Source organism: Vombatus ursinus, unplaced genomic scaffold (genome assembly GCF_900497805.2).
Source record: "Vombatus ursinus unplaced genomic scaffold, bare-nosed wombat genome assembly UNPS02014821.1, whole genome shotgun sequence".
Lineage (NCBI taxonomy): Eukaryota > Metazoa > Chordata > Mammalia > Diprotodontia > Vombatidae > Vombatus > Vombatus ursinus.
In genome coordinates, this window is record NW_020954599.1 from 33843552 (window position 1) to 33871484 (window position 27933).

General features: G+C 39.0%; 1 protein-coding gene across 2 annotated transcripts in view; it reads right to left on the reverse strand.

The window, feature by feature from the left end:
* The window catches only part of LOC114024545 (teneurin-3), a 440254-nt gene that overhangs the window by 61444 nt on the left and 350877 nt on the right, over nucleotides 1–27933 (reverse strand). The window contains exons 13-20 of one of the 2 annotated variants that reach the window (XM_027837579.1): nucleotides 27311–27527; nucleotides 26159–26278; nucleotides 25602–25863; nucleotides 18841–19108; nucleotides 17271–17414; nucleotides 14065–14314; nucleotides 13222–13242; nucleotides 521–753 (exon numbers count right to left, since the gene is read on the reverse strand). In XM_027837579.1, coding sequence (XP_027693380.1) covers nucleotides 521–753; nucleotides 13222–13242; nucleotides 14065–14314; nucleotides 17271–17414; nucleotides 18841–19108; nucleotides 25602–25863; nucleotides 26159–26278; nucleotides 27311–27527 — 1515 coding nt within the window. The remainder of the gene's footprint in view (nucleotides 1–520; nucleotides 754–13221; nucleotides 13243–14064; nucleotides 14315–17270; nucleotides 17415–18840; nucleotides 19109–25601; nucleotides 25864–26158; nucleotides 26279–27310; nucleotides 27528–27933) is intronic. The other variant, XM_027837581.1, reaches the window with a different exon arrangement.

Consider the following 27933-nt stretch of genomic DNA (forward strand, 5'->3'; position numbering starts at 1 on the left):
TGATAGAAAGTTTATCCTGCAGGCTGTTAGCCTCCGTCACCTCCAGAAATCCCACATGCCAAATGTTTTCCTCATGATACACAAAGAAAAAGTCGAACAGTTCCTAACTGGGTGAGTGCTAATAGGGCTGCTTTGGGGAGGTTTTTTAAGTAGGACCAGAATTCTTCAGTTACAAAGATGACTTTAATACAATGAAGAATTTGGATACCCCCTTGAAATTCCCTTTAAGAGAATCTGTCCTGAATAACAGAGTATTTGCTTTATTCTTTGGATAGCTTGAAAAAAAATGGCATGAAATCAAAGAGACCAAGAACCCAACATTTACTGTAAAATCAACTTAGGCTTCCATCAGTTTCACGCTAAATGGCTTTTAAAAACACTGGATTTGGAAACCGCCTTCTCTCAACGCAGCTTTGGGCAAAAGGTCAGACTCAGCATTTAAGACAATCAAGTAGTAACTGGATTTCCATCCCTTTTCCGTATTAAAAAAAAAAGTTCTCCAACAGAATGCCGTCTTTACCTTTGGGACTCATGAGTGTGGCCTCCACAGCCTTGCCTCCATCACCACACCGTGCTTCATCAAATGGTAGGCACTGCTCTCCTGTCCCCGCCACCACTTCAGCATTTTTAGTGAGGTCTTTTGCACCAGTGAGGGACTTGGGGCGATAAATTCTGCGGGTGTTTGTGTCGGAAACATACAAATCTCCTGTTACTGGATCTGTTGCAAGGTAGTATCTATGAGCTGGGTTGCTGCTGCAAAAGGGGATCACATTTAAACATGTTAAGTGACTCATTCCAAATACAGAGGGAATAGTTTCTAAAAATTAGATTCTAGAAGGCTGGCTAGAAACTAGCAAACATGGGAGAGTAGCATGTTTCAAAATAATCTACAAACTATTGTCAGTCTTAACACTGCTTAGTTTCCTTTTATTAAATGCCCTAAGCTGGCAAGTCAGTTGATTTCTCTAGCCCTTTATTTCCTTATCCATAAAATGAGAGGGGTTGGACTGAAGGATCTGTAAGGTCCTTTTCAACTCAGAATCCCATCATTCCATGATCCATTTAACAGTTCAGTAACATGCATTTTTTTGTAGTCACCCCCCCTCCCCTTTTTTAATGATACATAAGACAAAGACTTTTTGCAGCTGAGCACAGAATGACTCTGCTGCCCTGTTGGCTGTACAGCCGGCATCTGTATACCTTTATAAACTCTCTCTAGAAAGGCATAATGGGGCTTCTCCTGCAGCAGTGCCTCGTCACGGGGAATTACCCTCCTCTCTCCTGTGACAGGAGAAACAATGTAGCATCATGCCTTCCTTGGCTGCTATATCATAATCCAGAAACAGAACCCGCTGCAGTTACAATTTTTGACCTGATTTATAGTGTTAAGAGCTGAAATGAGGTCATTGAAGAGCAGGAGGCAATCTCAGCTGGCCGCCTAATGCCCAGAGCCTGAATGCTATATCAGGCAGTTTCATTTCTGATGTTTGCAAATTGAACTCTAAAGTCGATCTGAGAATCTCGGTGAGATGCAAGCATCTGTTCACATAATGTGGCTCCTCACGTTTTGTAAATATAAAACAGTGCTAATATAACACATTGGATGTGCTGCTACTTGCAAAGACTAACATGAACACGTTATAAACAGATTATGACACATAGTTGGGATATATCTCTTTAGATAGATTCTCTTTACAAATGCAAAATACCCCATACTTCAGATTTCTGTTTGATGAAAGAGTTAATGTAATTTAAGATCCCATAAAAAAATCAACCGAATGTATCCATCATATACTAATTCGTGTTTTACTGAATTTGTTGTTTAATAGCACACATGAAAGTCACGTGAAGGTTGACATTTTATCCTACATTTATATTAACATCTAGGACGTGTAATAGAAAATTAGCTGTATGATGATAGCTAGCTATAGTACTTTAAGGTTTGCAGAGTGCTTTACACATATTATCTCATTTTATCCTAGCTATTTGATTTGGTGTAATTATTATCGTGGTATAATGGTTTTCTCATCATTTTTTAAAGAGAAGGTAGTACTTCCCCATGATGTTGCTTCTGCTTAAAGGCAACAATGTCTATCATTTCCACAGTTATTTTAGCCCCAAAGCAGTAGGTCAGAGTTTATCCCTAGACTTTTTCAACTGGCCGTAGGCAGAGGGAAGGATAGGAGGAAATTAAAAATTATGGGGAGGTTCTACCAGGACTTTGGAGACCAGAGCTCTATAGTTCAGCAAGAGTCTGGAATATAACAATATGCACTAAACCAGTTGAGAGAGCTGGCTACCTTCTTGTGACTCCCACTCTCTTCTTTCCAACCTTGAAAATGTTTACAATGCTGAGAAGACCAGAGCAGGGCAGTTCTGAACGCTTATGTGGTGATAGTATTACTAGATAGAGGGTTGAATGTGTGTGTGTGTGTGTGTGTGTGTGTGTATGTGTGATAGAGAGAGAGAGTGAGAGTAGAGAGACAGAAGGAGGGTGGGGGAAGGGGTCTGAGAGAGACAAAAACTGCAAGTATTCGATGACAAATGGTAACAACGCTTACTCTGGAATCAGAGTACCTGCATTGTCTCTTCCCCTTAATACCTGTGTGATCTTGGCCACATCATTTCACTTTTCTGGGCCGCTTATATATGATGAGGGGTGTTGAACTATATGAACTATATGGCCTCTAGATCTATGAGCCTATATAACTATTCAGTTGACTGGGTACCTATTTATTTGAATAGGTACCAGGTACCTATTCAAATGACATGATGAACCAACCAATGTGCTGTGTTCAATGTTGTTAGTGTTTTCCTATTCAGAAAAATTCAAATGCACCCAGACATTATGCTTGCTAACATGACAGTTTCTTCATCTATAATGAACTGAGAAGCTACCTTAATATATTACTATGATGTTTCAAAACAGTTTAACATAAATTCTTCTACAATCTGATATGATAAAAACTGACCTTTTAGGGGTAGAGAATATGTGAAAGAATTGCAGCCTAATCACATTTTGGGGACTTGGTAACTAGTGAATTTGTCTAGCTTCTCCCATCTCAGTTTGTAGGACCTGTGCATCTTTCTTACTTTGTAGAGTTACAAATGCTTTTGAATATATTCCATATCTGCCTGATAGTTATATTTAAATGTACTTATTGACATTTCTTCCTTTTTTGTGAACTGGAGGTTTTTTGAAGGCAGAAATGTATCTTCTACTGGATAGCTCTGGATGGAGGACATGCCCTTGAGAGAATTACACAGGAGAAGCTGTGGAAAGAATCCTAAGACCACAGACAGACTCAGAACTGCAAGAGACTGAAGTCCATCTCATTTTATAGATAAAGAAATGACTTCCTCAGGGTCATGTCTGAGGCAGAACTTGAATCTGGATCACAGGTCATGGACCTAGAGCTGTAAGGGGCCTTAGTGGGCATCAACCTCCATTTATAACTGAAGACACTGAGCCCCTGGGAGGTCGTGACTTTCCCAAATTGGGATTTGAATCCAGGTCCTCTGTCTGCAGAGCCAGTGTTTTTTTCCATTGTAGCAGCTCTTTCTGACTTCAAGTCTAATGTTCTACCCACTACACAACACTGCCTTCTCCATCCAAAAGATAAATGGCCAGAAAAGGAGATGAGCCTATCATCTAGAGGGAGTGAGGAATAACTGATGGATAGTCTATATACTGTACTGGTCTCCATGGAATATCAAAAATCTAGAGCAGGAGTTCTTAACTTAGGGTCTACGAAATTGGTTTTTGAAAAAAATTTTGATGATTTTATTTTAGTCATTCTTTTCCTTTGTAATCTGATATATTTTTTATTTTATGCATTAAAAAACCCATTATTTTGAAAAAAGGGTACATTGGCTTCACCAGACCACCAGAAGGGTTCATGATGCAAAAAAACACTTAAGAACCCCTGCTCTCAAGGAAGGGCCCTAGTAAAGAATTTATGGGAAGACAAGAATTGCACCAAAGGGAGATGGGTGTGTGATCTGTACCATTGTTGGGAGTGCCCATATTGCAGAGAAAGGAAATGATGGTAAGTATAGTGAGTGAAAATGGGCTGCAGCTGTCAGCTGGGGTTCAGGGTTTACGAAATACATGTCTAATGAAAGCCCATAGTTGCCTGCAGCAGGCACAACACTCTCATGTGATGAATTGTCATTTTAGAAAGGTTTACATAGTATTAAGGTTCTGGCTAATAGTGAAACCTAAGAAAAACAGGTCAAGTGGAGATCCTTTAGTGCATGAGTTAATAACTCATCCCTTGCTTAGATCACAACAATTATCAAGAGATCAAGACAGAAATTTTATTTTATTTGATATAGATAGGGTATATAGAAAATGGCTTGACTTGCTAATTTGTTTTGTCATAATATTTCTTTAAATAGGGGAAGGATGGTTCCAAAAAATGGACGACAGAAGAAGCAGGAGTCTCGTTATCACACTGATCAGATGAATCATCTTTTGCAATTTACTGGCTCTATTATTGGCACATTTGGAGGTACTTTTTCTTATACATTTGTCTATAAAAGCAAAGTCACTGAATTTATAGAATCTGAACTGTTTTTTATAGCAGTTTGAGTTGAACATTATTGACTTAATAGGGAACAGTGAAGAAAGTTTATTAAGTTTGCGGCAGAAACTACACCATCTCTGAAGGAACAGAGAGACTTATAAAAGTGTTTCTAAAGCTATCATGAATTTCAAGCCTTGGTTACCTAGGAAACTGGGAGCTTGTTATATGTGGAAAGAGGGAGAGCCTTGTTTTTGGAGTTTGAATGTTTTTGGCTTGTATAGGGTATCCCCTGACATCTTGGGATGAGGTTCTGGGAAAGATGTGAATCCACCAGACCACCTGTACCCAATCCCTTTCTTATTCTTCCTTCTTTACCCAGGGGCTCAGTAGTAAGAAATTCTCCACCTCTACACTGAGTCCATGTTCACAGGATCCAAGAGGGTGGATGGCCCTATCGAGTGGCATCTATGTTAACATCTTATTCCTTCCTTACCCTTTGTTAGGTTTCCCAATCTCGTATTCCCTCATACATTATCATTCACAAAATCCTTTCTCCTTTCTCCCCACACTCCAATTCATATTGATCTTAATCTTACCCCTCCATAGTCTCTATCCATTTTTGCCCTCCCATTCCATTTTATCCTTTGCTCTCTTGTTAACAAACTTTCTCAAGATATTTAGTTCTTCTCTCACAGTTGTCTTTTCCATACCTCCTACTCTGCCATTTAGAACATCAGTTTAAAAGTCAGTGTCCTCTCAAACACTAACCTCAGAGTTCATTAGTCTTCTTCAACTCCCATGTCCTTCCTCTTCACTACACTTAAGTCAAATACATGTAGGGAAATACTCACTATCCCACCTACCACAGTGGCGTTCCTACAGTTGTTTTTATCCCTTCTCTTCATCTTCTATCTTCCAGATGCCTCTGCCACAATCCCCATCTTCACCCCTGTCTCACAAGGAGAGGTGGCCTTTCTTGCCAAGATAAACCCCTCTAAATTCAGAAGTGATCCCATTCCATCCCATATTTTCCAGCAGATTGCCCCCTTTATGATCCCCACTTGATCCCAGGACCCTGATGAAAGAACCAATAGCAAAGAGTAGAGGCTGGCTAGAAGCAAATTTAGGCTTGATGTCAGAAAAAAAAAACTTTTAAAAACTTCTAATTTCCACCCATCTTCTTCAACATATTCCTTCCTCCATCACTGCTACTATTACACTTATCTTCTATCTCCCTCTGTCTACTGGCTGCTTCCCTGCAAACATATCCGTGTCTCCTCCATCTTCAAAAAACCCTCACTTGATCCATCCATCCTTTCTATTGTCCTATTTCCTTCCTTTTGTGGATCAGTTCTTCAGAAGGCCATTTCTAATCTATGCCTCTGCTTCCTTTTCTCTCTTTCCTTAACTCTCCACAGTTATTAAATAATCTTTAAATTGGCATATCTGATGCCTCTACATCTTTTGTGAGGTCTCTGCAGTCTTTGACGCTGCCAGGCACCCTTCTCCTTGACACTGTTCTGTCCTGCTTCTCTTCCTACTTGTTTGAACACTTCTCAGGCTTCTTTGCTGAATCTCCATCCCGGTCATGATCTCTAATAATGGAGGTTCCCCCAGGGTTCTGTCCTGGGTTCTTTTCTCTTTCAGCAGCTTCCATGGATTCAATTATCTCTAAGCTGATGATTCTCAAATCTACTTTTCCAACCCTAATCTCTCTGCCTCAGACCTCCAGTCTCACATCTTTGACTGCCAATTGGACATTTCACATTGGATGTCCCATAGACACGTTAAACTTAACATATCATTATCTTTGACTCCATCTTTCTACTCTTCCTAACTTTCCATATTTGAGAGTGCCATGATCCTCTGTCACCTGGGTTCACAACCTAGGGGTCATTCTCAATTCCTTGCTCTCTCTCCCTATGCAATCTATTGCCAAATCCAGTTGATTTGACTTTTATAACATTTCTCATATGTGCATCCCCCCTCCCCCCCCCCCCACACCGCTGCCACCCTGGTGCCTGCCGTCTTCACCTCATGCCTGGACAACTTGCCGGTTGGTCTCCCTCCAATAAGTTTCTCCCCACTTCACTCTACTCTCCATTCAGCTGTTAAAGCAATCTTCTTTAAAGGAAGGTCTGCTTGTGTCATTTCTTACCCCAACCCCTTCCTACCCCATTTAATAAAGCCCAGTGGATCCCTATCCCTTCCATGAGCAAACATAAAACTTTCTGTCCGGCATTCAGAGTCCTTCATAAATTGGTTCCCCCATACCTTTCCAGGCTTCCTACACATTATTCATCTCCACAAATTCTTCATTCCAGGGACCTTAGACTCCTTGCTATTCCTCACACAAGACACTCCGTCTCCCAGCTGTAGACATTTTCACTGTCTGTCCCCCACACCAGGAATGCTCTGCCTCCTGGCTTCCCTGCCTTTCTGCAAGTACCCATTACAATTTCGCCTTCTATAAGAAGCCCCTCCCAACCCCCCTTAATGCCTTCTCTCTCTTGATCGTGTTCAATTTATCCTGAACATATCTTGTGTGTACAAAGGTGTGTTTGTGTTGTCTCCTCCAACAGACTATGAGTGTGTTGAAAGCAGGGACTGTATTTTGCCTTTCTTTGTATCCTCAGGGCTTAACACAGCGTCTGGCCCATAAGAAATGGCACTTAAGAAATGTTACTGACTGACTGATCCTTGATGTGAACATCGTTCATAACTGATGCAGAGAACTGAAATTCCCCTCTCCAACATAACCGATCATTCGATCTCTCCTGATTAACTCCTCTTAAACCTAGTCTTTCATTTCACTGTGTCTTCCACCCCTTCCTCTTCTACAAGTCCTTCATTCATATTTCGGTTCCATTTGCTTCTGTTCATAGCCTCAATGATATGATTGACCAGTTCATCCTAGGCCTATCCACTGCGCGTTTTCCAGAGTTCTATCCTGGGCCCTCTTCTCTAAAAAACTCACTCTGTTGGTGGTCTATTATCACCTCTAAGCAACTGATCCCTAGATCAGTACATGCAGCAGGTCCTGTAGGTATGTCAAATGTAACATCGCCTCGATTGTCCGCTACGCTCTCAACCCCCAACTCCTTCCTTCCTCACTTTACCGCTTCTGTTCTTTGAGTAACCCAGATTTACAACCTGAGAGTCAGATTCAGCATTTCACTCTCCCTTAACCCTTGCATCCATCTGGTTCCTAAATCTTCATGATTTTGCTTTCAGAATTTTTCTCACCTATGTCCCATTCTCTCCACTTACACAGCCCCCCCCCCCCCAGCTTAGGCACTCATGCCCTCCCACCTGGACGGTTTATTGAAATAGCTTCTTAACTGGTCTCCCTAGTTCAAGTATCTATACTTTGCATCCAGCTTCCAGGAGAATATTCCTAAAACGTAGGTCAGACCACATCTCTCGTCTACTGTGTACATTCTCCTGTGTTTAGCTCCATTTTACCTTTCCAGGTTCTGCTCATTCCTCTTCCTCACACGCTCTATGTTCTAGCTAAATCAGTCTTCTCATTGTTCCTCACCATGCCATCTTCTGCTTTGTGCCTTTGCAGCAAACGTTCACCCTACTTGGCATCGACTGCCCCTTCTCTCTTGCTTCAGGAATACCTATGCTATACCTTCAAAGTTCATTTTTGGCCCAAGATATTTTAGGTAGCATGGTCTACTTAGGTCTTGTTTGCTTGTAGCAACCTATCCGCCATTCTTCTTTCAGTGGAATTTTGGGTTCTGTTTGCTTTTCCTCATCCCTGTTCTACCTTCATGGGTTTCTCTAATTGGTATGGACCAAGGGTGGGGAACCTGCAGCCTTGAGGCCACATGTGGCCTTCTAGATCCTTAAGTGTGGCCTCTCAGTGAAAAGGCCGCACTTTAGGATCTAGAAGGCGACAGGTTCCCCACCCCTGGTCTAGACTCCCAGAGTCTGTCACTACAATGCCCAACTAGCCTCCTCCATCCATCCCCTCACTCCTTTAACCTTCTATCCTGGGGTCACTGGATGGATTGAGAGCTAAGATATCTCATCTTATAGATGGGTAATTAAGGCCAAGAAAGGTAAAGTGACTCAAATAGAGGTTAAGCTCCTATAGACAGTGACATAGAGAGGGGGGTGGTATATGTGGTAAACCCAGGTTCTGCAAGAAGTGGGACAGAGTGTTAGACTTGGAGTCAGGAAGCTCAAGGTTCGAATCCCATTTCAGACACCTACTAGCTGCATCACCCAGGGCAAGTTACTCAGACACTCTGGGCCTCAGTTTCCAAATCTCTAAGAGGAAGAGGGCTCAAGTCACGAATCCCCAAGGTACCTTTCATTTATAAACCAATGATCTCATGAGTCCGGAAGTGAATGGTTTTTCATTGCATCGCAGTGTCATTTTAGTTCTGCTGCTCTCCAGTTCTAGGTGATGCCTGTGGTCTTCTTCATCTGTTTCTGGGCTCTCCAGTATTATTGGAGAAACTTAGCAGTGCATAAATGAATGAATAAAATGGCATTTATTAACTGCTTACTTTGTGTAGACTCTGAAATTGGTTGGTTCTGAAAGTGCAAATTTATGTTACCTAATCTCATTTAGGTTCTCAGTGTTACCCAACGATTCTCTTCTTCACCTCTTATCTACTCCTTTAGGAATTCCCAAACTTATTGACTCTCTTTGAGCACCTTAATTTCACCTCTACTCTTTCTCTCATAGCGTTGCTTTGCTGAGATCAAATTTGATCTGAAATCCCCCAACTTCTGTCTTTGATACAGAATTTGTCTGGGTTGACACTCATCCTCCTGTTTCAGAAAATGAAATGATCCTTTTCCCTACCAAGGGTACTCACTTCACCTGTGCCCTTGATTCCACCCCTTCCAGTTTCCTGTTGATTTTCGTTATTCTCTTTTGTATATCTTTAACTTCTTTTTCTCTGCAGATTCTTTCCTCTCTGTCCATAAATTTGTTTATGTCTCCGCTATGGTTTAAAACAACAACCAAAACAACGACCACCCCTTTCTCAACCTTGCTACCCACTGAAGTCATTCTCCCATCTTTTCATCCTCACTGTTAGAAAAAAGGAATTCCTAACTTCCTCCCCACCATTCTTTTAGCCATTTACCATCTGGATTCTATTCTCACCACTTAACGGGAACTCTTCTCTCAAAGTCACCCATGACCTTCAGTGTTTTTATTCTCCCCCTCAGCTTCACATTCCTTGACCCCTCTGCTATATTTGATGCTTTGACCACCCCTCTTTCCTGGCTTTTCTTCCTCTTCCATGGACCCATTGAAGAAAATGTTCTCTAACTTACTCTCCTCAAACTTCTTAGGTCCATAGAGTTGAAAAGGCCCTTGGAGCTTATCCAATCTGATTCCATCTTACAGCTGAGAAAACTGAGGTCGAGTGAGATAGAGACCCAGGGTCACAGTTATGGGAGAAAAATGGATTAGAATTCAGGGCTCCTATTGTGCCATATTGCCTTTCTTTTCATCATCTCTTCCATGGTAATCCTGTCTACTCCTAAGGTATCATGGTGTAGGGGAAAAGGCACATGATTTGGGAGTCAGAGGATCTACCTTTTCATTTTGGTTTTACTACTTACTGACTTGTATGACCTTCAGCAAGTAGAATCACAGATTTGCAACTAGAAAGGGCTGAAAAAGGAGTCTAGTCCAGTGTCAAATTTGTGGCACATGGGCTGGAAAACTCCCAGTTGTAGTCCAAAATCAGATTCAGATATAACTGAGAAATGTTTAACAAAATAAAGTGCCCCTGTAGTGGTGATCCCCTATGCCAGTAATGTCTTCCTTCATTAGTTCTGCCCATTAGAGAGCTTCCTTTAAGGGTCAGATCAAGTACCATCTTCTACATGAAGCCTTTCTTGATGCCCCCAATTGCAAGAGCCTGTCCCCTCCCCAGTTACCTTCATATCTATCTATAGATACACAGAGAGATCTATTGTATATTTGTATAGATATGTCATCTATATAGATATGTTGTCTTCCACTCCTAGACTGTAAGCTCCCTGAGGACAGGCTTTCATTTTTGTTTTTGTATTTCCAGCAGCCAGTACAGAGCCTGGCACATATAGGTATTTAATGTCTGTCCTGATTAATTTCCAAAGATCACACAATAATAAATAGCAAAAGCTGGGGTTGGAAACCTAGGTCCTTGGATTCCTTGTGCTGTGCTCTGTCCAGCTTCTCTTGATGAAGGCTAAGGTCCCTTATAGCTCTATACTTGTGGTCCTAGCTAGGACTTTATGACTTTTATGTGAATCAGTGTTTCCTGGGTCTGTTTCCCTAGCCTTGACCTCTCTATCTTGAGAACCTGCAATCCTGAATTGCCAGGCAGCTCCTTGGCACCTCTCTTACTTTTGTAACTGATGTGATTAGCCAGAGTTAAGAATGTCTTTGACATTACACTGTCTTTTTTTTCAATCTTATGTTTTTCATTGTGTGACTGTACCATGAAAATCCAAACTAAGGTTACCATTTTAGGTTTTTTTTTTCCAGCTAGATTTCCTGGCTCTATCTCCCTGCCCTCCTCCACCACTGCCAGCCCCCCATCATCTTTTTTTCAGGCCTGGATCTTGAGATGTGTTTTCTAGGCATCAGTGAGGCAGCTTCATCTTTTCTTTAGCCCCTGCTTCAGCTAAGTATAGAATGAGGTTTGGAAGTAGGAAAAGCTTTTGGGACTGCCTACAAGGTTGGAAACTTTTGCCTCAGCCTTAATCCTTGAATAATTCCTTCTTCCTCATATCTCACTGTTCAAGGAAATATGATTTCTTGAGAATTCAAATACAAACTCCTTTTCAAATTAAGAAAGTATCAACTACAAGTCAAATTCCAAAAACCTCTCCAAATTATTTTATGTTTTTTGAGCTTTGTACTTGAGAAGACTTCCATAACTGAGTCAATAACTTAAGCTTAGAAATACGCTTGTCATACAGAGACTTTTCTTGTAATACTAATTATTTGAACACAGATTTAATCATTGGGGCCAAATGGAGGGTTATTTTAAAAAAAGATTTAAGGAAAATGAATCTTCAAATCATTTTGTCTGTCTGTATTATTGTAAAAATTGGAATTTAAAAGGCATCCGTCTTCAGAAAACAATAGAAGGGTCATCAGCTTACAGGACAAATCAATACCTTAAAACATCAATTTCTCACATCCTGTTCCTTTGCAAATATATTACTTTGATTAGTTGCCGATGATGTCAATTCACTTCAACAGACGTCTAGCACTAGCTAGCCATAGGGTGTGTGAAGGGTTTTACGCTCATTGTTTCATCTGTTCTCCTCACAACAACCCTGTGAGGTAGGTGTTTTTGTTGTCTCCATTTTACAGATGAGGAAATTGAGGCCCAGTGATTATACAGCTAGTTAAATGCCCGAGTCAGGTTTCAAACTTGGGTCTTCTTGACTACAAGTCTTGCAGTTTTTACACTGTTCCCTCTCCCTGCCACGTGTGAAAGACAAAAACAAGAATTCCTGCTTTGAAGGAAGCTAGGTATTCCAGATGAGATGGGAGAGCATTGCTGGCAGAGGTGACAGACAGCCTGGCAAGGGCGAGACAGAATGCTGAGTTCTGGGAACAGCAAGAGGCCAGTTTGTTTGAAAATGTTAAATGGTTTTGCCTCAAATGAAAAAACAAGTGAGCAAATAGAACCTATCAGCAGAATTACTGATTCCCTACTGTCTTAAAAAACTTTCCTTCCCAACAATGCATTGTGTTGTCATTTGAGGTTTCACATTGGTTTATTGACATCTTAATAGAAATAAATCTCAGGTTTGAGTGGAAAGTGCACTTCTCCATTCCTTCTACTCGTACACAACAAAATAGTACTCTATTGGGCTGCTGCCATCCCCTCTGCCTGTGCCAGCTTTGAGTCAGTGGCTGGGTCAATGGGAGGAAAATGTTTCTAAACTCTGTTGTGTTATTTGGTTCCCAAACCTCCACTGCCCTTTTCATATTGACTGTATGGAAGCAGAGAGGTAATTCAAGATAAAGCTGGGTGGGAATGTCAACCACTGACAGCCCCAGTGGTTTTGTTTGAAAAAAATAAACATGTTGAAAGATAATTGGAACTTTCCTGAAAGGCCTTAAGTGTTTCTTATGTTCACCTAGCCCCACTTACACTTTGCCCCCTACTCCTGATTTGGGCTTGTTTATTTCCGGCTAAGCTATTCACAGGGCAGCTAGTTGGTGCAGTGGATGGAGCTCCTGGCCTGGAGTCAGGAAGACCTCTTCACGAGTTCAAATCCAACCTCAGATACTTACTAGCTGTACAACCCTGGGCAAGTTGCTTAATCCTGTTTGCCTCAGTTTCCTCATCTGTAAAATGAGCTAGAGAAGGAAATGGCAAATCATTGTAGCATCTTTGCCATGAAAACCTCAAATGGGGCCACAAAGAGTCAAACACGACTGAACTCAAAAGCCATTCACAGAGACACAGCCCAGATATAAATCTTTTTCAAGATATGGCCAGGAACAAGCATCCATCACTTTTACCACTTAACATCTGGAATAAACATAAGTAAAATGTTTACTTTTATAAAAGCTTAATCATTTTTTCTGATATTAGGTCTCCTCTCATAATAAACTACTGGAAAAAAAGAACCAAGTTCAGAATGAATGCTTAAGAAGTAAAATGGGCACTGAAAACATAAAATCACCTTTAAATAATATGCTTACCTATGTCTAAAATCTTTATTTCTTGGGAGGAGCAGATAAAGAAAAGGTAAAAAAAAAAGTTCAGTTAGAGAAAGTCAACAAAGAAGTTAAAGAATGAGTAGAACACAAATATTTTATTTTTTTTTAACAGAATATTGTTAATTTAACAGAAATAAGACGAAGTGAATTTCATAGAGTGCGACAAATTAATTTACTTGTAAAGTAAGACAATTGATTTTGACTGTTATAATATTTTGTTATTGCTCTTACATTAACCAAGAAAAGTTTCGACAGTAACTCTGTAGTAAGTGGATTAAAAGAGCACTTGGAAATGCAGCCCTGGAGAATGGTGTTCCTGCTTATCTCCCTGCCATGTCCTACCATCTAAGCTTCCTTAAACAGTTCACTCCTCAATTTCATCACTTGTGAAATGAGGGTAACGGTATCTATCAACCTATATCACAAGGTTGTTCTGAAGGAAATTAAAGTGATTATAAACACTCAGCCATATCCCCCCAGTGTGCTAGTTGCTCAATGGAGCCAATAAGGAATTTTTATATTGGTCCGTTAGGGGACCATTCAGCAAAGTCCTGGTAAACCACGTTAATGGCCTGACAGAATGAATATACTTAAACCTGGGCTTTTCCTGACCCCCACAAAGGACCTAACATTCCTAGGGACTAATTTAAACACTTGGAAGATAGGTCTGGATAAATAGGTTAGTAACTTAAACTCAACTTTTTTTTTTAAGCTGTTTCCCTTTTGTATTAAAATGTCAAAAATGTATAATGAATTCAAATGTAATACTATGTGGCATTTCAACCATCCCCAAATTAAGGAAAGACATACGAAAGACATACATACCTCAGTTCCAGAACACTAGTTACATTCCCAGAAGGGAATATCCGCCGTACGTAGTTGAAATCCCCTACATACAGGCTGCCATCAATTCCACAAGCCAAAGCAGCCGGAGCCAGGAGCTTGTTGCCATCAGCTTGACCATTGCAGCTTGGGCATGAAATGCTGCGCCTCCGTCCGTTGCCCATGATACTACTGACCACTGGAGGTTGTTGAGAAATGAACTGATTTTCCCCATTTCCCTTGTAGAGTATACCTGTAGAACAGACACATTCATTTTTTCCTTTTATTAAAAGAAATCCCTTGAAAAATTATACCTTTAATAATACCCATCTTCCACCAACTACCATCTACTGCATCTTAGATTTGGATGGGAAAATGTTTAATTTAAAATTAAAGCAGTATATGGTGAAAAATATATTTTATAAAACAGAAGTTATAATTGGCTAATAATCGAAATGAACCTTGGAAAGAGATGATTCTATCGATCAACTATTTTTTAGGATAACTGATACAGACATATGAGATTATTTCTTTTTTCCTTGTGGGTTTATAATAGTACTAATCATAGCTAACACTTACATAGTACTTAGCACATGCTGGGCATTGTGCTAAGTGCTTAACAATTATGATCTCATTTAATCCTCACAACAATCTTGGGAAGTAGGTACTATTATTATGTCCATTTTACAGATGAGGAAATTGAGGCAAATGGAAGTTAAGTGACTTGATATACAGCCAGAAAGTTCCTGAGGCTATATTTGTGAACTCAGGTCTTCCTGACTTTTTTTTTTATGTACATGACATCATAGGTCTAGATGTGGAAGAGACCTCAGACCATCTAAGGCAGCCCCCTCATTTTAGATATGAGGAAACTGAGGCCCGTGGATACGAAGGTGCTTCCTTACACAGGGAGTAAGGATGAAAGATGGAATTTGAACCTTAGTCTCTGACACTTTTCAGGCTGTTAAAAATATTCAGTGCTTGTCTGAACATCACTAAAGGGTTTATTTTTTTCTGTTAAAAATTTATATTTGATGATAAGTCTACATGTATATGTAGCTAGTCAATATGTACACAGGATGAATGTTACAGGGAAAAGTGCTATGGAATCCCAGCTTACTCTTTAAATTGAATTCTGTTTTAAGGTATGAAAGTAAAGCTTTTGTTATTAGTAGTAATTACTACCACCACTACTACCAGCACATATTTATTAGATTTGTAAAGTACTTTCCTCAAAGTAACCCAGAGGAGGAGAGCAAAAAACATTATTCCCATTTTGTAGATAAGAGAACTGAGGCTTAAGTGACTATTAAAACAAAATGCAATGACTATTCTGTTTATAGTCTTCTAAAAAAAAAAAAAAAAGAAAAATCTCAACACAGAATTCTACATGCTTCATACTTGGAAACTTTTTTTTAAAGTTTAGATTCTTTAAATGTATTTGTGTTCTATAAATCAGAGGTCAGCAAACTCTTCCCCAAGGGCCAAATTAGGCTCACTACTAATAGGTCATACAAAACCAGGCAGTGGGCTGGATTTGGCTTACAGGCCATAGTCTGCTGACCTCTGCTAAGGATCTGTGACTGAGTCACAGTGTACCCTACTGACAGTCAGTTACCATTGTTGGGTGCATATCTCAGCATGTTAACAATTTGGGTAAACTGCTTTATGCTTTCCAGTGATGTGTGTTTTATTGACTAGACCAAATTTCAAAGCAGCTCTTTAGCCAATGGTTGTTTGTCTTTGCTGATTTGGAAATACTATCAAACCCTAAGAAAATACACATGAAGAATCTAAGACACTCTTCCTTCTTCTCTGCTCCTCCCTCATCCCTGCCCAGAGTAATTGTAAAGTTAGTAAGAAAGCAGAAAAAAAAGTCACATTACACCAACAGGGGTTATTTTTAAATGCTGTTATTTACATTAAGAAATTAAGAAGGATGAAACTGACATTTAAATTTTAAGAAAGAAAATCTTAAGTATGGCTGCAAAATAATAACATATAGTTTACCAGGATACAAAAAAGAATACATCAATAACACCTAAAATCTTTCTTCTTTTGGTTACACAATTTTCAACAATCATGGAGTTCCAATTTTGCAAAAAGAGCTCATTTCTATAATGTTTGTCAGAAGAGTTTTGACAAGTCAGCACACTGCTCACTGCACCTGATTTATTCAGCTATGACTTTGAAAGATTGGCCCTTCTCAACACTCCTCTGTTACGACAGAATGGAAGGATAAGCATTAGAATATTTATTTCCATGTTTCAGGGTGCTCACCCAAGCACCTGTCACTGTCTACATTTTTACCTCTTTCTGCTCCTCAGATTTCCATAGCTCATCCATTGTGTCATGGCTACAAATCATTTTGTTTATTCAATTAGACACACATCACTTTGAAAAGTCACTACTTGTCAAGCTCAACTCTTGGACATAATTTAAAGTCACAATCAATTCACCTTGTGAATTAAAGTTGACTCATCTTTTCAAATAATTTTTTCTGTCAAGTTTGCAAATATTTTTTGTTACGGTCTAGTTCTCACATTTGACTTGATGTCTGAATTCATGTGAAGCATCTCTGCTTGATCTTTTACTGAACACCAAGTGTCAATAAAGCTATATAAAAGTATCACACTAACCTATCACTTCTTGAAATTTGGGATTAAGATCCAAGTTTAATCTTTCATAAAATCATACAATTTCGAGTTAGAAGGGCCCTTAGAGATTATTTAATTCAACCCCAACCTGTTCCAGATGACGTCTCAGGGTGATCTGACCTTTAGTTTTCAAAAGGCTATGCCAGATGAATGCTGAGTCTGAAATGTCCTACCAATGTAGAATGACTTTTAGTTTGTGTCTACTGATGGATTTTGAGTCTCTGAACCAAGGAACACCAGATGAGCTAAGTTTGGAGAGGCTCATTACTACAGGGCTGGTCATCTGGAGATTAATTTTTAACTTTGAAAGGATTCTGTATGCATACACACTGCAGATCCTTAAGGAATGAAACAAGCACCATCACACTAAGATTTGCAAATAAATCTTTAAATAATCCTGGAGAGGAATCAAGGAGAAAAACAACAATCTAAAAAAAACCCAAACATGACCTACTTTCTCCCTTCATCTGTTGGATAAAGGAATTTGAAATCTTTTTAAAAATAGTCTTAATTTTTTTCTTTCTTTTTTACTAGTGATAGGAAACATCTTACCATTCTGAACATCCAGCACATGATGCTTATCTAGTGTCCAACCACCCATATTGGATGCATCCAATTCATAGCCTTGCAAAATGGCGGTTCTCTTTTCCCACAGAGTTAGGTCCAAACAAGATTCATATTCATACCCAACAGACACTGCAATAACAACAAATCACATTTCATCTTCCCAAGTGCAGGCAGAAATGCGCTCATATTGTATTCTGGGGCTGCCATTTGTGAAAAACAAATTTGTTTTGATAATTCAGAAAATGTAAACATTTTCACTTAAAATTAAAAAAAAAACATAATCCCCTGAGATTTTTCAATGACTTAAAAGAGCACCCAAAGGTTGTATCCACAAAATACAAAGTGAAGTGGAGGTCTAGGAATTGATAATTCAGAATTCACTGAATGATTATAACTAAAAATCATAAGTGATAACCAAATTCTTCTTGCTGTTCCATTTCTGATGTTGCTAAGTGATAAGACTTATTATTGGAAACACGCAGGATTACTGTTTTCATGTGTTAATATTAGAACTGAACGTAAGTAATCGAGTAGTAAATTGGTAAGCATGAAAGTAAAAATGAAGGTTTCGTTGTAGGATTCAAATCATTCCAACAGATAATTATTAAATTCCTGTGATATGTAAGACACCATGCTAGCCCCTAATAAGAGGAAACATCAGAGCTTTATATTGTACACAAAATGAAGGAAAGAATCCACAATTATGTGGTTACATGAATTGGATAACTCAGGCCCTAGAAAGATATTTTCATCTTAAATATTACTGACATTTCAGCCTGAAATGAGTTACAGAACACAAATTCCCCATGCCCGAAATACTTCCCACTCTGAGCTTGGTTTCTGATGCTCTGGGCCTGAGGCTATGCCAATGCACATACCAAGTTCAGCTACTCTGACTATATCATCCAGTCAATTCACTTCAACAACTGGTATGACTTGATTTTTTTTTCCTTTTTCTACTTAATTGATTTGCTGCTTGAGTAAAGTGACTGTTAGTTCAGTTTGGGTTAAATGATTGAGCTGATTTGGGATTTAGACCTAGCTGAGTATATCTTCTACTATTAAATGTCATTCTGAGTAGGCGACTGATCCATATGGAAGAAATGCAGGGGAGAAAAAAAGGAAGGAGAAATGGAGAAAAACAACCCATAGAAATAATACGTGAAGTTAGGCAGGGAAAAATAGAGAAGAAAGTACAATGGAGGGAAGAAATACAGATAAATAAGGGGAGAGAGGACATGACTCCAAGATGACATTTCACCCAAGCTCCTCTGGGACACAACCTTCACTTCAAAAAAAAAAAGAAAGAAAGAGAGGCATCTCCTTTCTCTCACATGGTACACTTATCGTTTCTCTACAGAATGCTATGCACCAGGTAGGATATATCTTTCTCAGGTAACTGAGAGTCCTTCCAAAATTGCCTATCTCCCTTTCTAACTGATGCCCACTGAATTTCCATGAGCTATAGTTAGTTCTGTAATCATTATGAATTTGAAATAAAAGTTTAAATGAAGGCAGTAAGAAATAAACAAGCTGCAACATCTATGGAACTCACCAACAGCTTCAGACAAACCATAGACTTTCTGATTATACGCATCAGTCTTGTCCCATATGAATGTATAAGCAAGATTTGGTGACGCTGGGAACCATTTTTGAAAGAGTCTCCCTACGACTGCCACCATCAGATGAACTTTCATTAAATTGAATGGTATAACAGACTGAGTCATGGTGATCTTCAAGACTGACTTGTACCCTGCTGCTCTGGAGCTCAAATAGGAGAGTTTCAAGTCTGTTCCTGGAATTGAAGTATCTTCATGAAGTACCTAAGTTATCAATAAAACAGATTAAAAAATATCAGTTATAGTTGATACATTTGCTGCATCAGAAAACAAAAATCCCCCAAATTATACAGCAAAACAAGGCATTAGAGAGTAAATACACATACCAGACATGAAGCAGAGATTTTAATGGGTCTTAGGATCATAAATTTAGAATTGGAAATGACAATAGAGGCCCTGTTTTCCAACTCCATCATTTGCACTGGAGGAAATTGAGGTGAAGCAGGTTGAGTGACTTGCCCAAGGTCATATCTATTGGTAGTATAGGAAATAGGATTGGACCCAGGTTTTCTGACTCCAGAATCAATGCTTCTTCTACTGTTCAATATTGGTCATATTTATTTGGTAATTAATATGAACAATTTCCATTCTGTTACAATATCCATAATCTAAAGTATTCCAAAAGCATATCAGGAAAAGTTGTTCATTGATTTGTTATTCTAGTAATACTCATAAATAATACAGATTCTTCCACCGTCTTTTATCTGCTGCCCTTTACCTGTCTCCTAGTTCAGAGTCACATCTGATGCTGATAGAACCAAGAGAGAATCCCCTAACTCTGAGGTTTCACCTCACACTCAACAAACCGGCAAAGATAACAAAAATGGGAATAGGCAATGTTGGAGGGGCCGTGATAGACAGGTCCTCTGCTGTACTGCTGACAGAGCAGTGAACTGGCTCGATCATTCTGGAAAGCGACTTGGAATGATGCTAAGAAACTGACCAGAAGGCCCTTGATCCAGAGATTCTGCTGCTAGTTAGCATGTACTCTGAGAAAGCCAATGATTTTTTAAAAATTCCCCTCCAGGGGCAGCTATGTGGTGCAGTGGATAGAGCACCGGCCCTGGAGTCAGGAGGACCTGAGTTCAAATCCGCCTCAGACACAACACTTACTAGCTGTGTGACTCTAGGCAAGTCACTTAACCCCAATTGCCTCACCAAAAAAAAAAATTCCCTTCCATACCCAAATATTTATAGCATGGTCCCTGTTCACAGTGAGCTCACAATCTTAATAGAGGAAACAATGTGTTAACAACTATTTATGTACAAGATACGGTGCAAATGAGAAATAATCCCAGAGGGAAGGTGCTACTAGCATTTAGGGCTGGAGTGGGGCAGAGATGGAACTGGGAAAGGTCTCTTGCAGAAGGTAGGATTTGAGGTAAGTCTAGAAGCAAGCCAGGGAAGCTAGAAGGTTGAGGGGAGGCGGGGCATACCAGGCATATGGAAAATGTGAAAATGCCCTGCGTGGGAGACGGAGTGTTGTGTGAGAAGAATACCAAAAAGACCAGTGTTGCTGGATTGTTGAGAATGTAAAGGGATGTACAGTGTTAAAAAGACTAGGAATGCATAGGAAAGAGGCAGGGTGTGAAGGACTTTAAAAGCCAGAGAATTTTCTGTTTCATCCTAGGGGCAATAAGGAGGTGCTGGCGTTTACTGAAAAGGAACGTGGCATGGTCAGATCTGTACTTTAGAAAGATCACTTTGACAGCTGCTAAGAACTGGAAGCAGGGTGGATGCCCATCAGCAAGGGAATGGCTAAACAAAATGTGGTATATAGATAAAAGGGATATTATTGTGCTGTAAAAAGTGATAGATACAGTGATTATAGAGATTCTTGGGAAGACACATGAATTGATATGAAGTAAAGTAACACTAGAAAAAACATCATGCATAATGGGCACTGACAGTGTAAATGGAAAGAACAGTAAAAAAAATCAAAATTAAATGCTGTAAAATTAATGTTAATAAATTCGATCCTATAGAAATGATATGAGAAGAGACCACTTCAATTTCTTTAGAGGTGGGAGACTCTGGGTGTGGAATGCTGCATACAATACTAGACTTTGCTGATGTGTGTTGGTTAGCTTTGCTGAATCATTTTTCCCTCTTAAAAAGCCTGTTACAAGGGATGAAGGGGAAGGGGAGGGATACATTGAGAAAACAGTAATGGTGTGCTGGGGCCCATCTGTACTGGTTTGTAACAGTTAACTGTTAAGTTTTCAGCATGAGCATTTACCCCTTAGAAACTGCCTGATTTGGTGTTTTGTTGATTGTTTAGACTTAAGAAAGTGATGGAGAAAATGTCAATAATGCATATTAAACTTAAAAGTATATCATTAATACATTTTTGGGGGTAAAGCTGGTTGTAAAACATTTACCAGCACACCTCTGGAAATAGGTGATATAAAAAGAAAATACATACATTAAAATTTATATTCTTTTTTAAAAAAGAGTAGAGTGTTGGTTGCTTGATTCAAAGGCACCTCTGGAAAGGACCAAAAGATATATGATCTGATTGACTGAGATCAAGGATACGAGGTCTAGTAGTTAAAGAAGAGAAACAAGTTGATTGGACTACTTTGTAAAACAAACCTATGATTTGGCCTTCATTAGCTACCTGATCAAAAATTGTTAGATTATCCTAGAATCACAACATTTTCAGAATTGGAAGGGACCTTGCAGTTCATCTAGTCTAACCATATCTGAAAAAAGAATTCTCTTGAGTTATTTTTAATCTAACCTTTAGAATGAAAACTTCTGGCAAGAGGGAACTTGCTGCCTCCTGGTGCAGGCCCATTAGGAAACTCTAATCACCTTTGTTGTTGTTGTTCAGTTGTGTCTGATTCTTCACGACCCCATTTCGAGTTTTCTTGGCAAAAGATACTGGAGTGGTTTGTCATTTCCTTTTCCAGCTCATTTTACAGATGAGGAAACTGAGGCAAACAAAGTGAAGTAACTTGCCCAGGGTCACATAGCTGGGAAGTATCTGAGGCCAGATTTGAACTCAAGAAGATGAGTCTTCCTGACTGCAGGCCTGGCATTCTACCCACTGCACCACCTAGCTTTCCCCATATATCAAGTTAAATCCTCCTCTTTGCAATTTCTACCCATTTGTTCTCATTCTTTGTTAGGGGACAAAGTAGGATGAGTCTGATCCCTCTTCCATGCGATATCTCTTCAAATACTTGAAAGACAGCTCTTAGGACTCTTGGCCCCAGTCTTCTCTTTTCCGGGCTAAACATCCCCAATTTCTTCAATCTATTCTCATGTTGCTGATGCCTTTGCCACCTTAGTCGTCCTCTGTTGAATCCTCTTCAGTTTATTGGTGGTGTTCTGGAAGTGTGGCATCCAGAACCGAACCCAGTACTTTCTGTGTAGTTTGGATAAGGCAGGGTCCCGTGAGACTTTCATCTCTGTAGTTCAGAACGGCATGCCATTTCAATATAGCCTAAAACTGCTTTAGTTTTCCTAGCTTCCGTATCACACGACTGACTCATACTGAGCTCAATATATGTACCCCAGATGTCTTTTCTCACACTGTTTTGATCATTTATGAACAAGTCCTTGAAAGGACATACTCCTGATGGGGAATTGTAGTCTGTGGACAGGCCCTGTAACCAGCAAAATTCTTTAGCAGTCTAATACCTTCCTTAAGGAAGCCCTAGTGGGTCAACACATCGGACTCTGTTTTCAATTTTCCATCGATGAGGATATGATTCTGAAGAAGTTAAGGTTGGAAAAGAAAACTGAGGCTCAGAGAGCTTGATGCGAGGAGGCCACGCAGCTATTAAACGTCAAAGGTGGTTGATTCTCATCTGAGATTTTTCTAACCAACCATAATATGTGTGAATAAATTAGAAAGCTTAATGATTCATTAAGAGAATGCAATAGATTGTTCAAGTCCATAATGCTTCTCAGGATGACATTAAAGTCTTCAGGAGAGCTGAAGAGAGTTAAAATGATGATTGACTGCTTTTTAGCAGCAGTCCTCAAAGTGTGGTCTGCAGACTCTAAAGGGGCTGTGAGGTCAAAACTATTTTCATAACACTAAGATCTCTTTTACTTATAAAATGCTCCTCCCTTTTCCAACTACATATATGTGTGAAGCCACATATTCATATACTTCAACCAAAATAATATATCACTAAAGACTGAATGCAGAAGCATTATAAAAATCCAGCTATCTTCTATAAAGCCAGACAGTAAATAGATGAGCAAAAATATATCTCTTCTCACCTTTTTTTGGGAAAATATAGTTATTTTTCATAAAAATATGTATACTAACATAATGAGATTATTATTTCTAAACAGCCTGCTTAAATATTAAAATTCAGTATATTATTAATTTTAATCATTTTAATCACTTTAGTTATTAATACATATTAATTTAAAATAAAATTCAAATACATATTTCAGAAATTTTTCAGTTTTAATTTCTAATACTATAAATATTATTAGACATAACCCACATAAACAAAAACTCTTTCGGATCTTCAATAATTTTTGAGACTAAATAGATCCTAAAACCAAAAAGTTTGAGAACTGTTTGACACGTGCTCAACTCTCAGTGTTTTCCCACATGATCAAAGCATCCTAGAGAAATCACTATGTTTGAACCTCAAACTGAAAGAAACACTCTGGAAATCAAAATGGTAAAACCACTTTAGGAAAGAACTTACACGTACTTTAGGATTCAAATTAGTTTATGGTCTGTCGTTCAGCCTTTTTTCTACCATCATTTCTACATGATTGCCTTTCTTCACATTTCTCCTTCTGCGTCTTAAAATTTGCCTCCTTTTTCAGAATCTGACTTTTCCTTTTGATGTCTGTTTTTTGGTTCCCTTTGCTCCCCACGTACTTTTAGAGGCAGCCAGGGTTGCCCTGGTCTTGAGTTCAAATCTGGTCTCACACACTTATTAGTCTGATCTTGGACAAGTCACTTAACTTCTGGTCTAACTTTACTGTAAAATGGCAATAATGATATCACTTACTTATCTCCCAGGGTTACTGTGAAGATCAAATGAAATATCTGTAAAGCTCTTAGGTGCAGTGGATAAAGCTCTGGGCTTGGAGTCAGGAAGACCTGAGTTCAGATGTGACCTCAGACATTTACTAGCTGTGTGACCCTGGGCAAGTCACTTCACTCTATTTGCCTCATCTGTAAAGTGAGCTGGAGAAGGAAATGGCAAACCACTCTAGTATCTTTGCCAGGAAAACCCCAAATGGGGTCACGAAGAGTTGGACACAACTAAACAGTTAACAACAAAGAAGCACAGTGCCTGGCACATCGTAGATAATTAATACGTTGTTTCCTTCCTTTAATCTGAAGAATTCCAGAGTTTGGGATGTGGAAGATCTTAAGGATTATCATTTTCAACCCACTCATTTCCCAGAAATGGGAAATGAAGGACCAGAGAAAATTCACAGATTTAGTAAAACTCTTTCATTTTAAACATAAGGAAACTGAACTTGGAGTAACCATTGGAGTTGGATTTGAATTTGGGTAGGGCTGGGCCTGGAGTCAAGAAGACCTAAGTTCAAATCCAGCTTCAGCACTTACCAGCTGTATGATCCCGGGTGAGCCACTTAACCCTGTTTGCCTCAGTTTCCTCATCTGTACAATGATATGGAGAAAGAAATGGCAAACCACTCTAGAATCTCTCTGCTGTACATGTTATTTTCCCTCTTTAGAATGAAAGCTATTTAAGCACAGACACACTTTTTTTTTGTCCCCTGCCCATAGCATATTGCTGGGCACATAGTAGGTACTTAAAAATGCTTGTCAAATTGCTGAATTGAATTAACCCATGGTCTGGCTTTCAGGAATTCGTCTATTGTGTGGAATAGATGTTATCTCACCCTTCCCGTAGACTGGATTTATTCTAGGACCAGTAGAGATTCATATCTACTCTAGAATGGGGAAGGTTTATTGAATTAAGAAGACTAAAACAGGCCTGATTATTCAATATTGTCTCTTCTGATCTATGTTTCCTTAGCTACCTTTCTCTGTGATGTTGGCCAACACTTAAGTTATCCTGGCTTAAGCAGATACGTATTTGCAAAAGGGTTTCAGAGTTCTGTTTTGCTCTGAAAACCACAAATTCCTTATATTTACCATTTATGAATAAAGCCAATTTTTATTGTGTTCAGTTCCCTGCCCTCAAGAACTAAAAGTATTTTTTTTTAGTGGAAAACATATGGAAGGGAAAAATAATAAATGCATCTTCCAAGCAGCATAAGGCCTAGTTAAAAAACAAATAACATACTCTATCCTTAAAAATACCATCATTACTTGCTATACAGAGTATGACTGATTAATTATTTCAAGTTAAGAAGAAACATCAGGTATTGGATTTTTTTTTTAAGAACAAAGGATCATGTTTTTGTTTCAAGAACAATCTTGGTCAAGACAGTTTCCCCCCTTATATTAATTGTGAAATGGTTGGTAATTAAACAGTATGTGCTTACATAAATAGAGCAAAAAGCCATTCTCTTTAGGAGTATCATTATATAGAGTGCCGTAATGTTACGAAACAAACCAAACCCTATATAGCCCTTCGAATTTTTAACCCGTCATTTTTAATATCACATTCTTAAAGCATTTTTATGACTTTGCTAGAAATCTGCAAACTCTTTTAAGTCTTTTTGAAAGGCACATTGTTAGAAGATGGTTTATTTTTAAGTTATATCTTGCCTGTGTCTCAGGAATAATGGGACTGTCTTCAGGAGAAGATCTGAAAAAGGTGGATAAAGGTGATGACACAATGATAGGATTTGGCCTCACAAATCCACTCAGATCACAGCTGGGAATGTCATTCTCTTCTTTCTTCATGACCAGGGTATCCATCACATAAAAGACATTCCAGGGAATCCACACAGTGTGATACTGAGTGAGGAACGGTGACCGTTCAAATACCAGAGTGAGAGATGCACCGCCATTTGCCACCAAGTCAAACCTAAAAAGAAACAAACTTAATGAATTTTCCTGACCTTGAATTCTACCATCACACATTATATCCTCTTTCTTCCTTGCATTAAGCAGCTCTAAAGAAAAAAAAAAAAGAAGTAATCAACATCAAAAAGTATCTAACAGTAAATCTTTTCAACATGTTTTCTTACACAGTTCTCTAAAGTCTCAAAAACTCATTTCTACTTTAAAGCACTAATAATGAAAATCATTCCAATCGTCACAAGCCTTTCTTCTAAATAAGCAAGTAATGTAAACATAGATGTGTGGTAGCACCAACTTACATTCCATCCTGGCGAGTAATAGTGTATCCATACTCTGGGTAATGAAAAAATGAGACGTTAACTCCAATAAGGGGCGTCCCATCCGCAGTTAGTACTTGGCCTCTAATGACAGATGCAAGACTGTGGGAAAAATAAAAGAATTAGAACGAGCATTTGTTTTCTCAGGCCAACATTACTGTGATTTATAGGTAATGTAACTTAAGGACAGAAAAACACTACCACATGCAATCAATTGCTATTCACAAAATCAGAGCTGAAACACTCCCAAGCCAATGCCCTCTTTTAACTCCATGTAATTTACATTCTCTAAGTACCTTCCTGTTTACCCTGTGTTTTAATTTGTTGCGGTCTGTTCTTTGGAGAGAGATCAAGACCAATAATTTAGTGATGAATTCTTAAAAATTATAAACTCTATGCTTTTCTTTTATAAGTCATATGTCTGGTACTTGCATTAAGAAAAGTATACTTTCCAATTAATTCTGAGGCAATCTGGAAATCTGCGGGGACCAAGGAGTGCAAGATTTAAAGGGGCAATAAGGAACATTTGTGTAACAACTTTTAATCAACTGCTGTGCCTAACTGCACTAATGCTGTTAAATTTCTGCAGACCCAGGAGTTCCAGTGTAAATCATCTTCCTTTGCTCAGTGAGACACGAGACACCTGCTTTCACTTATGGGTTTATTTTCAGGTCATTACTGCTCTGTAAAACACCAGTCAAATAGCTTATGTAATCATACCACCATGCAGTTAGCAGTTCCATTACATTAATTCATAATTTATTTTATTTAGTGAGCTCAGTTTAAAAAAAAAAAAGATGCATTTCTTTCTTTCTTTCCTTTTGAGCTCTTTTCATGGCTTCTTCTGATACACTTCCAACTGTGCTAACCTGAATCAACTAGTTAAATGAAGATTTATTGACTCCTTAATGGAATGTCCTGTTAGGTCCCAGGTACAGAACTTGGCAAAGTGCATGTGCTAAGTCACAAATGTTGGAGATGGTTAGAATGGAAAGAAAGGAAACTTGGGGATTGGGGGAAATATCACATTCGTCAAGGGTGCAGTCATCAGCATTTCCCATGCCATGCAGATCAGCCACTACAGACACAAACAGGAACATCATTTTATATCTTAAAGACAAAACATTAATTAACCTTTTATTGAAAGGACTTTCCCCAGGTATAACATGAGTACTGTCCGGCCCTGTAAGGAAACTAATTCGATCATAAAAAGACTTAGCAGCTTGCTGAGATGGTGACTGTAGGCTTTGGCTAATGATATCTTGCGGATCCGGGAGTCCACGACAATAGGGCTGATTCTGGCAGGAACTTTGTAAGCAGCAGTCAGGGTCCATACAGTCAATTAGTCCATCTGCAGATAGAAATTTAAACCAATGAGTGATCCCTTTTTCCAGTGCATCATTGACAAATACGTAGCTGGGGGACTGGGAGAGAGGAAGAAGAGGATGAGTAAAGAGTGGCAACGTGATATTGTAGATGGAGAACTGGCTACAGACATGTAGAAGACTTGAGTTCATGTCCCACTACTGAGACAAATAGCTGGGAGACTTTGGGCCAGTCTCCTAACCTTGCAATACTATGGCCTACTCTCAGAGACTGTAAATTGCAGAATGGTTACCAGTCTACACTGGAAGAAGGAATTTCCTCACCTGGAACTTCTTACACTAATGAAATAATTAGTTTTGGGGAAAAAAGAGCAGTCTATATAAATTTTATGATATATAAATGCATTTTTAAAACTTGTCTTTCTAGAGGGG